The 16558-nt window shown below is 41.7% G+C and overlaps 1 protein-coding gene across 1 annotated transcript; it reads right to left on the bottom strand.

Annotated features, from left to right (window-relative positions):
• Positions 1-5856: 5856 nt before the first annotated feature.
• LOC144248238 (3'-5' RNA helicase YTHDC2-like) lies at positions 5857-14703 on the bottom strand. Its single transcript, XM_085567841.1, has 2 exons — positions 7940-14703; positions 5857-7544 (listed from the first exon to the last, which is right to left on the bottom strand). Exons 1-2 carry the CDS (start codon positions 8218-8220, stop codon positions 7274-7276), a joined length of 552 nt encoding a protein of 183 aa, XP_085423967.1. The 5' UTR covers positions 8221-14703; the 3' UTR covers positions 5857-7273.
• Positions 14704-16558: the final 1855 nt, after the last annotated feature.

The raw sequence follows: 16558 nt of genomic DNA on the forward strand, positions 1-16558 counted from the left end.
GCAGCAGCTCCAAGTTCCAGGAGCAGACACTCACTGCTTTGGAGTTTGCTCTTCCTTGCAAAGGGAATCACTATTTAACACTCAGTCAAGGCTCAAGTTAGACAGTCAAATCCTTTCATGACAAAATGTAGAAAGAAAGAAGCTTTCCCTGAATTCTGGGAAATACTGCACAGTTGTTAGAAGGCCTTCCAAGAAGGTCTCCAGTTTACATTTTCAAAGCTGTCTTGCATGTCCCAGCAAACTGAGGAAAAGACAGACTCTGCTGCCTCAGACTCTCCCGTGGAGGGAAAAGAACCCCTGCAGGTTCCCTTGCAAATGCTGCCCCTGTGGCTGCAGAAATCCCCTTGTACCTGGATGCCTTGACAGGAGCTTTACCAAACCAGTGGCACCCTAGTGTTCTTTCTGTTTTAAAATAACTCAGGCACTAACAAAGAGCAGGAAGACATACAGAAGCCAGGTTCGGGTACACCCAGGGAAAACCTCTACTTACGTGCCAGGTTAGTGAGGTAATAGCCAGAATAAACAACGCCATAAGCTGTGAAAGCTGCAGCAGCAAGTTGCTCAATCATTGTAGCACTGCTGTGCAGATTTGTCCAACACTAGAAAAAACAAGGCTCTTGTCAGTGGGCAGCTCTCACTGACAAGCGCCTCAACCAGGAGGATGCTCCTGCACTGAGCAAGCCCTAGGGTTGCTCTGACACTGAGGCCTTCCGTGCACCAAGACAACCTTCTGCTGTCACCATGACCACATGGCAACCATGCCCTGACATCACAGTGCAAGCACTCTATATTGGCCTGTGAATTTATGCAGAGCAATAACCACCCTTCCGTACAGCAAACGCAAAATAACCGGGGAAGTTCTTCTCTGTCACAAAGCAGCACAAATTCACTTTGTGGCCAAACCCTGTTGTTCAAGGAATCCAAGAGTAACTCCAGGAGTGCACCAAACACCTATAGCCTGTACCCCAACTGAGCACTCAGATGGGACCCAAGCAAAGGAAACCAGACCAAGAAAACGGCCCAAAGCATTGCACTTCTGAGAAACAACGCTTACTTTTAAAAAATTTAAATGTTTATTAAATCTTAACAAAGGACTGAATAAGGAAAATTTGCAGCACTGGGAGTCTCTGACCATTACAAGCAGCACATCTATAGAATGGATGCTCTGCCTTTTATACCCTTAACCCCTCCAAAGTTTTGTCAAAGTTTTGCCATCCACTGGTGGAGATTCCTTTCTTACATTCTTATTGGAGGTCAGGTGTTGCTACGCCACCCACACCTCCTGGTCACAAGCCAGCCCTCCCCAAAACCCCTGACTACCAAGGCTATTGCAAGGGGCAGGGGAAATAGGACTCTGGGAGGATGTATTACAATAACATCACTATACATTTTTACATCCCCATAATATCTACCTCTTAACAGTGAGAGCCAACTGTTACATGACTCATCTATAACACACAGAACCAGGAGAGAAGGCACTGTTGGCATAACAGCTGAAACAATTCCTGACAAATCTCCCACATGTTTGCACATTTATTGGATATGCCCAGGGCTCCTGAGCATGTACATCTCTGCCTTTATTCCCCTTTGAAAGCAGTCAAACTGGCAGCATCTGCCTGCCAGTAGGAGCTGCTCCGAGCTGGGAAGAAGACTGGTGGTGCTGATTTCCAGAGGCTTCTGTGTCCCAGGAGAAGATAAGGAAGGAGTGGATTGAAAGGTGCTGGCGCTGCTGCTGCTCTGTGCCAGACAGCCCTGGCTGAGCAGGGCACGGCGCTGCAGACTCTTGCTCCTGTCAGAGCTGGGCACACCTGGGAACAAGGCATGGCAACTTGTGGGGAAACCAAGGACTTCATGGGTTCTGCACTGCTCAGCACACACCCAGGCCATCTGTGACCCAGAGTTCTGGCACCTAAAAAGATAAAGCAGACGGAAATAGCTGGGAAAAGTTTCATTTTGACCTTTCTTACCTGTTCACAGAAGTGGCCAAAATGAAAGTTACAGAGCAGGGCCTGATCCTTTCTCCTGCAGGAGGGGCCCTGTACTGGCTCCTGCCCAGGGCTGGTGCCCATGTGCTAACATTCAGCTGAGTGGGAGCAGAGCTCCTGGGGCTCTACAGCGATACACCAAGCCCAGCCCAGTTACCTGGTACACATGCAAAGCTTCAGAAAAAGATTAGAATGGAAAAATGTAACTGTCATGATCATTGTATTTTACTATGTTCACATGCTGTATAGGACTGCAATTTTATGTATTTGTGGTATTTTCACACATTTTAATCTCCGAAATACTGTCAGATACACTTTGATTCCTAATGGAAAGTCTTAAACTATTAATTTAGCTTATAAAATGAAGTTACTGACATTAAATAATATGTACTTTGTAGCGTAGAAGAACACAGTAATAGTATGAGTAATTATGATTGCTTAAGCACAATTGGCTTGGGTCTGTACAGGAATGTGAAATTTTGCAAGAAAATAATATTTTCACTAGGTTTTGTAAAATATTTGAGAAACACTTCTTGTTTGAAAGAATACGTTTCAAACAACCTTTTACTTAGGAGTTTGAGGAAGGTTCTTACTTTTGAGAGCAGTACAATTTTACATTTTAAGAATAATGTAAGCAGCTGATGAACTTTAGAATTATTGCAGACCATATTTAGTCTTTCAGAAAGTATTAGTGATATATATCTGATTCAATGCATCTTTTAGCCAGGTTTTGTCAGTGTAGGAAAGCCTGGTTGTAAAGCTCCCATTGTTGCCATTACAGCATTTATGTGCTGTAAATCATGTAAAAGTCTCCATTTTCCTGATTTCTTTTTTATTACAAGGGGTATTCAAGGGGCCGAATGATTCTTCAATATGACCCACTTGCAATTGTTCTGTGACTAATTCTTGCAGGGCAGTAAGCGTTTCAGTAGTAAGGGGCCACTGATCAACCCAGACAGGTTTATCTGTTAACCATGTCAAGGCTACAACTGGACATTCACCACCCTGCATCACAGTGGCTCCTATTAAAAATCCATAGCAATTCTGTAATAATAGTAATTAAAAATCCCAGTAATTCTGAGGGTCTGATGTTAGCTTGTTGGCCATCGGGATGTTTCACATGAATTACAATGGCTGACAAGCCACCTGTTGTAGAACCACCCAACCCCATCAGTCCAAAACTTGCACGAGTGAGAGGTCACGATTGAGGCCAACGCAGTCACGAGAGTATTGTAGCATCTGCTCCAGTGTCAATCAAACCTGTTACCGATACGGTCCCTGGATGATATCCACTGGCTGTGAGGATGCATGTCTTTTCTGGATGGTTCTCCGTTACTTTCTCAGTCCGGAACACTTGAGGTACTTACCGTATTGGGAACAAAACTCACAGAGGCTACAAGCTGAGTGATGCAAGTTCCTTTCTGAATAGTAATAGGGCACTCATCAATTCATATCATAGCATGACTCTGTCCTAAATAATCAACATCAATAAGTCCTAAATGCACATGAATACCTTTAAGTGTAGTACTTGATATCCCTATCAGAAATGCACTCAATCCACGTCCTATTGGGCCATAGGTGTCATGGGGCACTTTGCAGATTTCTTTTGTCAAAATAGTTACTGTGTCGGTGGTGGGTACATCAATCCCTGTGGACCCACTTGTTGCTCCTGAATACTGTTTGCAAATGGGTAGCTTTACAGTGCTGGGAAGGCCCATAATTGCTGTTAATGGTCGTCAGGTTATTTGTGTCCCCACACACCCCTTCGTGTTCTTCTTCCCATTTCCCTGCAACAGCTGACCATTTGCATGATACTTACTCGTGCACAGTGCCCAAATTTAGCACAATGATTGCACATAACATTGCTGCTTGCATTTGACTTAGATGTTATTTTCTGGGTATTACACTGTGCCCTTACATGCCCTTGCTGTCCACAATTACAGCATTTCGGTGGTGGTCTTAGAACTGCAGCAAGAGCTGTCATTTTATGCTCTACTGAACCATCTTTTGAGCAAGCAGTAACCATTTCAGGCAATGTGGGCTCCCCAGGTAAGGTGTCAATAATCGTTCTGCAGTCTGGGTCTGCACTTTCTTTCACCAATTCTATACACAATCTATGTCACAAAGGTTCATTATCTACCTGTTTTTCAATAGCTGCAGCAAGCTTTTCCACAAACTGCAAAAATGGTTCTCTCATCCCTTGTTGTATAGTAACATATCTCTGTTTTGGAGCTGCCATTTCCATTGTTTTAATTAAAGCACTCATGCCTATTTGCCGAGCTTGTGTCAAAATTGAAGGATCCCACCTTGCCTGCAAATCTGGGTTAGCAAAAGGCCCAGTGCCCAATAAGGCATCAACACCCACAGCATGACGAGTCGTGTTGAGGCAGCTGCATATTTGTTAAAGCTGTGAGCTCAGCCACTCACCTCCGAGTTTCTTGAAACACACCATACTGTACTGGTTGGAATAAAACTGTAGCAAGATGCATGATGTCATAAGGTACAAGCATACTGCATTAATTACATGTATTAATTGCATTACCTCTGAGGAATTAATACCAAACTGAGCCACTTTCAATTGGAGATCTTGCACAACCTTCCAGGCAAAGACATGATGACTGTCATCCTGCCCTATTCCAGGAACTGCATTAAAAACTGGAAAAGCCATAGGATTATCACAGGCAACATTTGCCTTAACACTCTCCTCCTGAGGTACTTTTGGGGCACCAAATCTTTCTATTAGGTCCCAATTTTTTTATTCAGCTGCTTTCTTCCTAAGAAATTCCCAAAACTTCTGAGGCTGTCATGGAAGCACAGTTACTTGACACAGAGGCAAAGTCCATGGGGCAGTAGGGCTAGATCTCTTAGAAGCTGAACTGCCAACAGTTCCCTGCCCCAACTCAGGCGTTACTGCGGGTGACTCTTCACTTGATTTGCTGTCACTGTCCAGCAGTGGAGGATACGACCTTGCAACTGTTCATGCAGCTCAGAGGGGGGCGGGGGGCAAATGGCTGGGCTAGAGTGGAGGGGTGTAGGTCTTAGATTCAAAGAAAAACCATAAATTTCTAACCAGGTAGAAGCTTGAGAAAGTGTTGAGAAAGAATGTAAGTTCTTTATCTCTCTTGTTCACATTGTTTATAATTAGGTTTTACTACTGTACGTCATCCACTGCACACCAATAGGGTGACATGTTTTCACTTCAGGACCAATAGAGTTGGTCTGCACAAAGCTCTGTATAAAAGAGTGATGTATTTTGAAATAAATCAGTTATAGTCTCAGCCTTCTGAACAAAGTCTGTTCATTCCCATCCTGCCTCAACAGCGTCAGAGGGGAGCAGGGGGGCAGACAGCTGGGTTTGTCTCTCTGCCAAAGACATTTCCGCTAACTGGCGCAGTGGTGCAGTGTATAGAGGCACCGCTGAAAGCTGCTGTGCAGGTGAGATAAAGAGGCTTAGGAGTCTGAGAAGGAGATACTCTGTCAGTCTGCCCAGAAGCCTTAGCAGCTTTCCCAAAAGCTTCAGCATCCAGCCCAGAAGCTCTGGCAACTTTCCTGGAAGCTTTGGTAGCCTGCCTGGTAACTTCCATGGGCACCTGCACTTTCTTCAAGGATGTATGCAACAAGTTCCCCATCAGAGGCCCCATCTGACTCATCCCTCCCATCAGACTACTTTATCAACCCCAAATCTTCATCCACCTTGTACTCTGCTTGTTCCCGCTGTTTTCCATTCCTTTAATGCCTCAAAAGGCGATCTCCAAGTAACAACTAGATTGACAATAGTTTTATCTCCCGCTCAGGTGACTTCCCACAGCTTGTTCCTGACTTTTTTTCCAACCTTTAACACTGTTTTTTTCCAACCTTTAATGCTGTGTCAGGATCAGTAGCAAAATCCTATGATCTAGCCCACAGCAATATACTACAAAGGGCATAGTCTGAAGTAGTAATTCCCTTATTTCTTAACAAAGCTTTCTATGTAGCCAAAACAGTCTCTTCCTCTTTAGATTTATCTCCCATTATCACTAGTTGTTGCCTCACCTGCTTCCAGGTGTGTTGATAGGAGAAAATCAGGTCTGGACTTGCCTGTGGCTTCCACCCGCCACTCTCAGCTGCACCAGCGCCGCCTCCCCCGCCACTCCCCAGCGGGTCAGGGCTGCCAGTCGCTGGGACCCCGCGTGGCTCCAGACCGACCACGCTGCTCAGGCTGCTGCTCCACGCGGTGGGCACCAGCTGTCACTGGTATATACACTGCATCGTGAGGCGGTCGCCACACAAAGCACAGACCACAGGCGGTCTCAGATGGCAACTCTTTATTATCGAACATGACCTTTTATAAACTTTCTAATTGTTTATACTTCTTCTACCCCAACTGTTGGCCACAAAAAAATCAACATAACACCACTGGTGAACAGTAACAGTGACTTTAGTTAACTTTCTGAAAATGCTTTATCCAGCTGCAGTTCTCTCCTTATCTTTCTCCAGTTCTTCTCTCAGCCTCCTTGGTAGCAGCCTTGGAGAGAGCTCTTGATCAGCTTCTTGCCTCTCAGCTTCTTTTTGCTCCTTTAGCTAACAGGCCTGCTGTTAGCCCCTTCCACAGTAATTCATCCATGAGGGGCAGGAAACAAGAATAGGGGGCAGGAAGCAGAATAGGATTAAAAAGCCTAGTGATTAATTAGAATTGGTTAAAATCTGACAGACCTTGAGATGACACCAAAATTCATCATCCTAGAGTGTAGCCTACAGCACACTACTCGCATTTCTATATTCGGGAAACATGTTTTCTTCCTTTTACGCTGTCTTAATTTAAAAGCTGAAAGATTCAAGAGGAATTACTACATCCTCCAATGAGTCCATGAAGTTTCCTCTGAATGATCTCCTTTGTGTTACTGCAGTCTACTATTCAAGTATATAGGGACAACTGTCACAGTAATCTCATTAAAAATGTGTGCTTTGTTAAAATAACCATCACAAAAATCAGTCATAGTAAGGCAGGTAAGACAGAATCAGTATTGATACTGAAAATCTATTATGAATGCAGAAAAAGGCAGAATCCAAAAACTTCAGAAGTATGTATATAATATACTCATTTAGTTGAAAAAAACTTACACGTTTATTAGAACAAGTTTGGGATTTTTTTTAAATCTCATTTTTTCTACTTTGGATAGCTTTACCTCAGCAGTCCATAAATTATTTTTGCTGTATTAAACTAGTGAAACAAGGATATTTAGTCTAGATTTTTAAATTCCAGAAGGAAGTATTATGCAGTGTTACAAATGAAAAGCTACGTTAGATTCCTAATTTATCAGTAAAATACCTAACTGCAGAATGATATCAGCAAGAAATTCTATTATTTTGGAAGAGCAGGGTAGTATGTTAGAGAACTCTACCTTTCCAGACACTGGAGAAGAAGGAGTAGCACAGGGGCTGGAATAGCTACTGCTTTCTGCAGGTTTTACTGAGGACTGAGCTGATCTGTCATCTGAGGATTGTCCGGAGAGCAAAATGTCTTTTTCTTTGTACTTCTTTGGCTGGTGGAGTGCAGGAGAAGAAGATTTCACTGAAACCCTACAAAGGACATACCTTGAGTTTCACAAGCAGTCACTGAACAATTTACATCGACCTGTCCACCTACAGCATGACCCCATGTATTACAGCAACTACAACATCTATTAAACCTAACTAAAAACTCATACTGACCATTCATTGCTTTTTAATGCTACTGTTAAACTTCTTCTGCTACTTCTCAAACATCACAATTCATGGACAATATTCCTGACTGCTCTCTCAAACAGCAGCCCCAGGTATGAAATACTTCTCTTTGGGATTACAATGCAGCATACAACAGTATAACACCTTCCAAATGTACTTCCACTGTTTTCACCTATTACTAGCAGAAACTTAAGTGATACTTGTATACATAAACTGCAACCTACAGTAAGCAGAAGACCTCAGCATCTTACTTTTCAGCATGAGAGGAGTCAGACAATTCTGTTTCTGTTGAGCTTTTTCTGCTGCTGGTTGACTTCCATGTAGATGCCAAAGGAAGTTCTTCACAAGTCACAGGCCTTGGTCTCTGGCCAATTCCTGAAGGCTGCTGCAGACCTGCAGACTGTTCTTCAGCACTCAGAACAGCTGTAATTGCTCTTACAGTTGTTTCATCAACCTGAGACCACAGCTTAGAAGGAGCTCGCATACGACGCAGAAACAAGCTGTGCCACTTCTGCCTGAGCTGCAGCAGCATACCAGCAGCCTGCAATGAATTCCAATTCTGTTAAATACTGATGAAAATTAGATCACACAGGTAAGAGAACCCTGTCTTTTCCCTATCAAGCAACACCTGGCATTCCAATATAAACAGAGCCCAGAATTGAAGGCAAGACTAAGGTCTTGGGGAAGGGGAATAATCCATATTTAAACTATGATGTTAATTTGCTTTCTTTTCCTTGGGTACAAGGTCATTTTGGAAACATTTCATTTAGCTCTGTACTAAACTTAGCTTTGTATTGTAATTCCACAGACTTTTTTTTTCCTTCTTATCTTTCAAGAAAACTCAATCCTTTCATGCTTTATGCCCTTCCTCTCAAATCAGTCTCTACTCATGCACTCTTCAGTATAGTTGATGGAAAAGAGCTCTAAGTGATATTTTTCTTACATCGACACCTGGTCAAGTGTGATGACTAAATTCAGAAGACTATTGTCTAATTCTGCTACCAGAAACGCTTCCATTACGATAAATTTTTAAAAATCACTCTTCTGGACATGACTAGGAGAGAGAGTATTATTATTAGAGTTGGTAAAGTTGTGTGTTTCATGACCCATAAACTGCAGCCACAGCTCCTCAATGACATAAAGACTTCTATTTCAAAGAGGATTTGAAATGTATCCTTCCAAAATCTGACAGCAACTTTCTCTCAGCAACTTCAGCTTCAAGTGCTCCTTTTTTGATCTGATTTTGGTTATCCTCTCAGAGAAAGAAGAACACAATATGCCAATGTGACTGTTCTCTCAGCTCCTGTCCAGATTTTAGCTTATCCCAGCTTGTGCTATGGCCTGATGGAGCACCATGCAGGCAGGACAGGAGGCCAGAAGGAGCAGAAGGGCCCTTATGCTGTCACTGTCACCTGCAGCTTGCTGTCCCTTGCAGTCATCATTTTTTGTCTGCCAGTCTCTTCAGAATCTGCTGACTTGTGGAAAGGGACAAAACTGCCAAGCTCAGATATAAAACATCATATTACCCAGAAAGTTTTTGAAACAGACCCAACAGCATCTGGATTGCTGAGGCTTTCCTGCTCCCTTTTGTGAGAGACAGGACACCCACACCAATATGGAGGAAGAGGGATGAGCACTCTCACTGTTGACTTAGGTGACTATTCTCTTTCTTTCTGCTGACAGGTAAAAGAAGAGAAAGGTATGGGTGACAGGTGATCAAACACTGCAACTTGGATTTTGAATACACAAATTCATGCAACAGACAACTCTGTGCCAAAGGGGATTGAAGCCGTTTAATTCTTAATGAGCTTGTGAAGTAAAGGTTAAATCACAGAGTACCTAGTTCGAGAGACCTAAATGGACCATGACATTCTTGGAGAAAATTCTTGGCTACTCAAATGTTACAAAAACCTTTTCACATCTTTTTACAATTCCTCTACATGAAGCAAACCCAGGAGTAATTTCTTACTTCAGGGTCCAGTTTAAGATGGAGCCATTCATCCAGCTTCAGCAGTGCCAGATCAGCAGACGTCCTGTCCTCCATCTCACTGTCGCTGCTATCATTAGATACCCCTCCCCCTGAATTAAAGACAAAAGGTTCATCAGAATTTCCATATTTTTTCTACTATTATTTCTATACAAAAACCCGCATACTACTATATTACCAGCAATATTTTTCCTTCTAAAATTGACTTTAAATGTAAACATTTGTAAAACTACCTCTTCTTTTCTGCAAATACACTGCAAAGTCTTTGCTCCAGATAGCAGCAATCAAGTAGCCAGACCTGCTGAAGGTCCTACTATGTAAAAACGTGGATTGATATGATGTGACCCAACTCATGTACCTTCACCAGTTTTCACAGGCCACTATACAACTTTTGCCTAAAGCTGTTGGCAAAATCACACATGCCTCTATTTCCTAGTAAAACAGCAGATTTAAAGACCCAGTAAGAAAAAAAAATATGTATGGCTATTAATTAGGATTCTTTATTTTTCTTAAGTGCAATTCAGTCAGCATGAGTACTACTCTAAGGTTCACAGTTTAAAAGCAAGACAGGAAAGCTTTAGAAATAAGTTGGACTTTTAGTTTGATTCAAACTATGACAACTAGAAGCAGTTATTTTTGCTTCCATTCCAACAGGACTCAATTTAAATGAGAAAAAAAGAAGGAAATGTAAATATATTCTCTATTACTTACAGTTAATAGTACAGTTAACTGAAATTAAAAATTATCAGTAGAACATATCTTGAAAATGTATGTGTTAGCTAGAAGCAACATGACTTGTTTGCCATACTGATTGTTTCTAAATTATTCTGTTTGAATAATCTGGTTCAATGATTCAAATAAAGTAGTCTGCAGAAAGAGAACATGCATACTACACTTCTCAGTACCAATACTACAGTTCTCATTAGATATTGTGGCTGCATTCTTTCCTTACAAACTATACTGCAGTTTCTGAGACCCTACGACTGTGTAATTTATGGACTTGAATAGGTAAGGAATCCCAAAATGGAGAGATTTGTTACAGAACCAACAAACTCTTCCTGAATAGCTACAGGAATTATAACAGCGCTGTTTCCAGAATCAGCCAATATATGTATTAAATATTACTGAAAAATAAGCTCTGCATGTCACACGCTGATGTATACCAATGGAAACATCCCAAATCCAGACTCCAGTGTACCTTGAAAGGATGAAGATGCCTGCAAGGCATTACTTTGCAGTCTGGCTGGTCCACAGAAGAGGGCCACGGTGACAGGTGTCACAACAGAGCAGCACCTGATGTTTGCTGTCTTGTGAGCTCTCGTCATTTCATCATATATAAGCCAGTCTGTGGGGAGGGCCTGGATGGCTGCAGCTTGTCCATTTGCTGGGGCAATCTGTGGAAGAGCAGGTAAAACCAGGCTATTGTACCCTCTACCTGTAATTAATGTAAATTTGAACGTATTTCTCATTTTATCCGGAGACACTGTGGGTGCCTCAACCTGGCAGTGCCCAAGGCCAGGCTGGGTGGAGCTCTGAGCAACCTGGACTAGTGGAAGGTGTCCCTGCCCATGGCAGGGGCTGGAATGAGATAAGCTTTAAGGTCCCTTCCAACACAAACCATTCTATGATTCTGTATTTTGAGAATTAAATACATGTACAATTATATACATATAAAAATATACATGCATGTTGCTATCATGCTGGCATGGTAGTGTGGAGGAAGGTTTTAGAAAGGCCTTGGGAATGGTAAACAGAGGAAAAAGATACATTTATGTATGCCCCATTGTTTTAGGAAGGCCCTGGAAATGAGAAACTGAGGGAAAAGATACATTTATGTATGGTCCATTGTTTCAGGAAAGTCCTGCTTCAGCATTCCTCTCTAAACCCCCTTTCTCCCCACCCCTGAGCAGTTCCCATTGGACCTGGCCCCTGGGGCGGTTCTGATGTGCCTAAGATGAAAACTGTCTCTATTGTTTAGACCTTAACTCTTAATTCTGCTGTATAAAACTGTATCTGGGCAATAGCCCGGGGCTTTTGGTCCCTGCAACCGTTCAGGCAATACAACCTCTCTGGACAAGCATACCATTGGTCTCTCTTGGTCTCTTTATCTCGAATCCTAGCGGCGACTGAGGCAACGCTGCCGCTCGGACCGTGCTAACCCAGCCCTGCCTGGTGAGCCCAGGGCAGCGGGACCGCGGAAAACCCCGGCCCCGAGAGGGGACAGCTAGCCGGAGGGTCCCGGGGGGCCGGGGAGGGAGGGGGGACAGCAGCGAGAACCCCCCGAAAGCCGCACATGCACATAAAAAAGTGTGAGAATTCAACCAGATTAATCAATTATCCTACCATGGTAAAACAAAATATGTTGTTTTAAAAAGAAATGTTAAAAATGAGTTTCAGAGAAAAACTTGCTTTTAAGAATAGGGATCATTATATCTTTAAAACAATTTTATAGCAGGGCAGTTTTTTTGCCTTTTTGCCTTTTCCATCTAGAGAAAGGACTAACTGAAACGACAGAAAAATGAATCAACTCCAATTCTATCAGCTGGGTAGAACAGTATTTTCTAAAGCTGTAGTGTTAAATGCCTATACTGCTTTTGAAGTACTGACAAACAGGAAAAGACATTTCTAAAACACGTGACAGATTTTAGTGCCCTTTTTTTTGAACTATGAATTCAAAGTGTCTTTACCTTTTTATATTGAGACTGACCAAGAACAGAGGTAGGATGAAATCGCACTTTCTTCTCCTTTGGTTCCGTCAACACCAGGCTGTCTCTGTCTACATGCACAAGATTGGGATACATCCCAGCCACTAAGGCACCTTTAATTACAGCCCAGTTCTCAGAGTTAGTATTAACATCTCTAATATCAGCTCCTCCTCTGGCTCTCACAAAACCTGACAAATGAAAGAGACAAAACAGTGCCATGTTACCTTGTGTTTGGCTCTCAAAAGGAGTCAGAAACAAAAGGTGAAATAAATGACTTCTTTGTTGCATTTTTCACCACTGCCAACCTTAACAGCACCAAGAAGAAACCATTACACTGAAATCCTTCCTGATAAGGGGTTTCATACTGACACAGAATACCACTATTTTCTACAATATAAAGACATTTCCTATGGGAATAATTCATTAAAACATGAAACGCAGTGGCATGTGGAGATGAAGGTGCTTTCAGTTTGATCAGCCACAATTCCTCATCTGCACCATACCCTGCATGAATGTGTGCATGACAGTGTATTTCAAATTAAGGAAAATTACACCAGTGAACATGATTTTTGTTACAATTTCTATATGCTTGACTTTAAAACAACGTTAAAATTGTTTCCAACTTCTCTACCTGAGGCTCTAAGCTGGCCAAGCACCTGTGTTCTCATTCCTGCAATGATTTCCATTGTGGCTCGGGACAGGAAGTTCTTTTCACAGAAGGCTCTCTCCCAGCCGTCACTGCGTGCCTTCTGCCATGCCTGAAAATGTTTTTACATTTGCCTATTAATTTGAAGGACTTAAACTAAAAACTGCAGGTGTTTTTTTAAAGATTACATTTATGTCAATAAAATGAATGCAAAACCCACTCTAAAAGTTAATGTATCAAACCAGATTATTTTTTCTGTTCAACAATTAGATTCTCTTTATGTGCTCACTCTAGTGATGATTATGTCAAATTAAAACAATAAATAAAGATCATTACATTAAGATCATGATTCAAAGTTCAGTGTAGTAGGATGCAAAGAGGCACATTGTTGAAACATTCAAAATTTTCTAGGGTTTGAAACAAAACATACTACAAAAAGGGTTCCCTCACAAATTTATGAGTCCAATACACAGGAAAGGCACTAGGCAAAAAGAAAGTCTTCTCTGAGGACTTAATCACAGTCCGCCACTCTACATCCAACTGGTACATCTGCATTTTGCTTGGGTGATGTGCTGTGATTAGTACTCTCTGAAATGAAAGACTACCTGGAAAGCCCTGAGCAGGGCCATGTGGTCACTGAATGTCCCGGCAGCAAAACGCTTCCTGCACAGCACGGCTGCACGCTTTTGGGAGGCCAGCGTGGGCAGCACAAAAGGGTCTTGGCAGGCAAGAGCACAGGCAATGGTCAGAACAGGATCCAGGCACTTCAGAACTACAGCATACAACACCATTTTACCGAGGTGTGGCTCTACAGGTAATTCAGTCAGCTGATAACCAAGCTCAGTGAGATCTTCCCAAGGGTCCAGGGCATCTATGGTCTGTTCATAAACAAACAAACAAACAAATAAAGGAGAGGAGGATGGGTACAGTGGACAAAATCAATTTACAGTGAAAGCAAAAAGGATGTGAATAATGGACTTTAACTAGACTTGTTTCCAAACACTGAAGAAGCAAGTCAGACTATTAACAGAGACAAGACTTTGAAGCACTCTCTTCCCTTGACATGGAAAAACACATCCCCACACACAAAATGAAAACAGACAACAAGCAAAACTTCAAAACATCCTTAAGTAATTAAAAACAGCTTCAGTACAAACTGAAGTCAGTAAACTGCTACACCACAAATTTGGGATCAAACACAATTACCATCTAAACTTATTCCTTTTCTGACCTTAAGCATATGCACAGCATTTCTCACAGTTACAGCAGGCGGAGGATCAGGAGCTTTCATAAGAAAGTCTACAATTGGACAATTAATTGGAGCCAGAATTTTTGTGTACAAACAGATCTCCTGCAAGGTAAAAGGCAGTACAAAAAAAGATTACCAAGATTTGGAAGCAGCCGCCAAACACATGATTTGTTGCAATTAGTAGTATGGTTTGAGGACATTGTATTTTTTAAAGTTATAGTTTCTAACTGAACATGCACCTGAAGCGGCAGTCTTAGAAGTTCTGGAGATTGAAATTCCAACATATTCTGAAATCGGAGCCTGCTGAAGAGATGAAAGCAGACCCCAGGCTGACAGCGCCCAGCCCTTGAAAATAAAATATGGGAAGTTGTGAAAATGAGGATTTCTTTCTAAAAACAAAACCAAAAGCCAACAAACAGACACAGAAACTCAGAGAGGCACTACCATGAAGAAAGTGTTGTTAGGTCACATGCAACATGAGAATTTCCTAATCATTAATTATTTTTGAGAGTGTGGCAATTTTTTACTGTAATTTTAACCCAACACTGAGAAATCTGGAGAAAGAAAAACAAGGCTTTTCTAATGTAAAGTGCTGTGGGTTTTTTGCTAACCTAAGACCAGTCCAAATCTCAATCATCCTTTGTTGTAAGGAACCAGTTGCAAACTTTCTTGCTTCCCCTCACATCCCCTAAACAGAAGTTATCCTTGGAGTAAAAGGTAGAATAAAGATGAAGTAACTTGTGAGTGAATGAGGGAGGAATGAGCAAATTCTCTCAGTCATATACATCTATGTGCATACATGCAGCTTAATGCCAATATGATTGATTAAACAGGCATTTGTTGCTACATAAACTTCTGAGCCCTCCCCCACAGTGCTGGGAAGAATATAATCATGGCCTGTTAAGTCATGGATAGCTTGGAGAAAGTGAAATAGGCAGTCCTCTGCCCATAGACATGATGTGAAAACATTGTGACTGCGGGTGCTACGTGGGAGAAAGAGGAAGGAGAACAAATTAATGGGGGGAAAACAACCCAGACCTTTGGGAAATGCCTGAGCATCACTTTTCTACAACTTGGGAGATTATTCCAAGGAAATACATGCTGACGCCTACTCGTCTGCAGAGAACCAGTGTTGGCCTCTATGCAACACAACACCGGAATAGGCCAGAAACAATTACTATGTTGTGTGGTTTATTCTAAACATAAAGGACTGTGCATATCTGCAAAATGGGAACCACTATGAGGCATTTATTACCTGCCTTTTCTCTGGATAGCACTGGCTTTTGAAATCCACCCCATTTTTAGCACTGTAGCACAACTCAGTGCATCAAAAGACTTCTAGAAAAACAAAGAAAGGAATACAAACTGAAAACTCAATAGGGTACATGAAATACAAGTTACTAGTTAGATTACCAACAGGAGTTTTCTAAAAAGTATGAAATAGTAATATATACAGCAGCTTCTGAGACAAAGGTACCTTCTCAATTTCAAGTGAATTAATGAGGGTATCTCCTTTCTAGTATCTTAATGCTCCACAAGTTTTGAAATTCAAGATTTTCAAGGTTTTTTAGACGGATAGCTTACAGTATTTGTCTTAAAACAAATTCATGTTGAAGCCTTTCAGAAAGGACTGTTGCCTGACAGGCACTAGCTCTCAGCTAGTAAAAGCTTTTTCTCACTTTACTGTAAAGTAATAAAAAAAAAAAAAAAGTTCTCCAAAATTTATACACTGTGTGTTTTAGAATCACACTAGGAAAATTTAAGGCAGTCCTACCTCTTTCACCTTTCCTGAGTCAATGACAAACACCACATCATTGACTGTTATGCTGGTTTCTGCAATATTAGTAGAAAGAATCTGCAAAGAAAAAACCCAAAACCACCAAAACTATAATAACTGCAAAAGCAATGGCAAAATAGGTCATTGTGGCATTGGAAAAAGTCCTCTAATACTTGCAATTTTGCGGATGCCAAAAGGTGGACTTTCAAGCACTTTCTTCTGGTCCAAAGTCTGCATACTTGAATGAAGCACGAAAACTTGGTATCTAATGCAAGACAAAAGGAACATTTTAAGGATCCTTAAAAGAAGCAATGAAAAGCCACAGTAACTAAAGGTTTTACCTGTGAGCATTATCAGAAAATCTCTTGTCATCCAAAACAATGCGGTCCCTCAGGCTCACTATCTCATCATACCCAGGAAGAAATATTAAAATTGCTCCTAAAAAAGGAAGTGGGTTTGCAAAGTTAAACAGAAAATTCAAATACATGTCGAATAGCACTCAGAAG

The sequence above is a fragment of the Lonchura striata genome, chromosome Z (assembly GCF_050655825.1).
Source record: "Lonchura striata isolate lonStrDom1 chromosome Z, ASM5065582v1, whole genome shotgun sequence".
In the NCBI taxonomy this organism is placed as follows: Eukaryota; Metazoa; Chordata; class Aves; order Passeriformes; family Estrildidae; genus Lonchura; species Lonchura striata.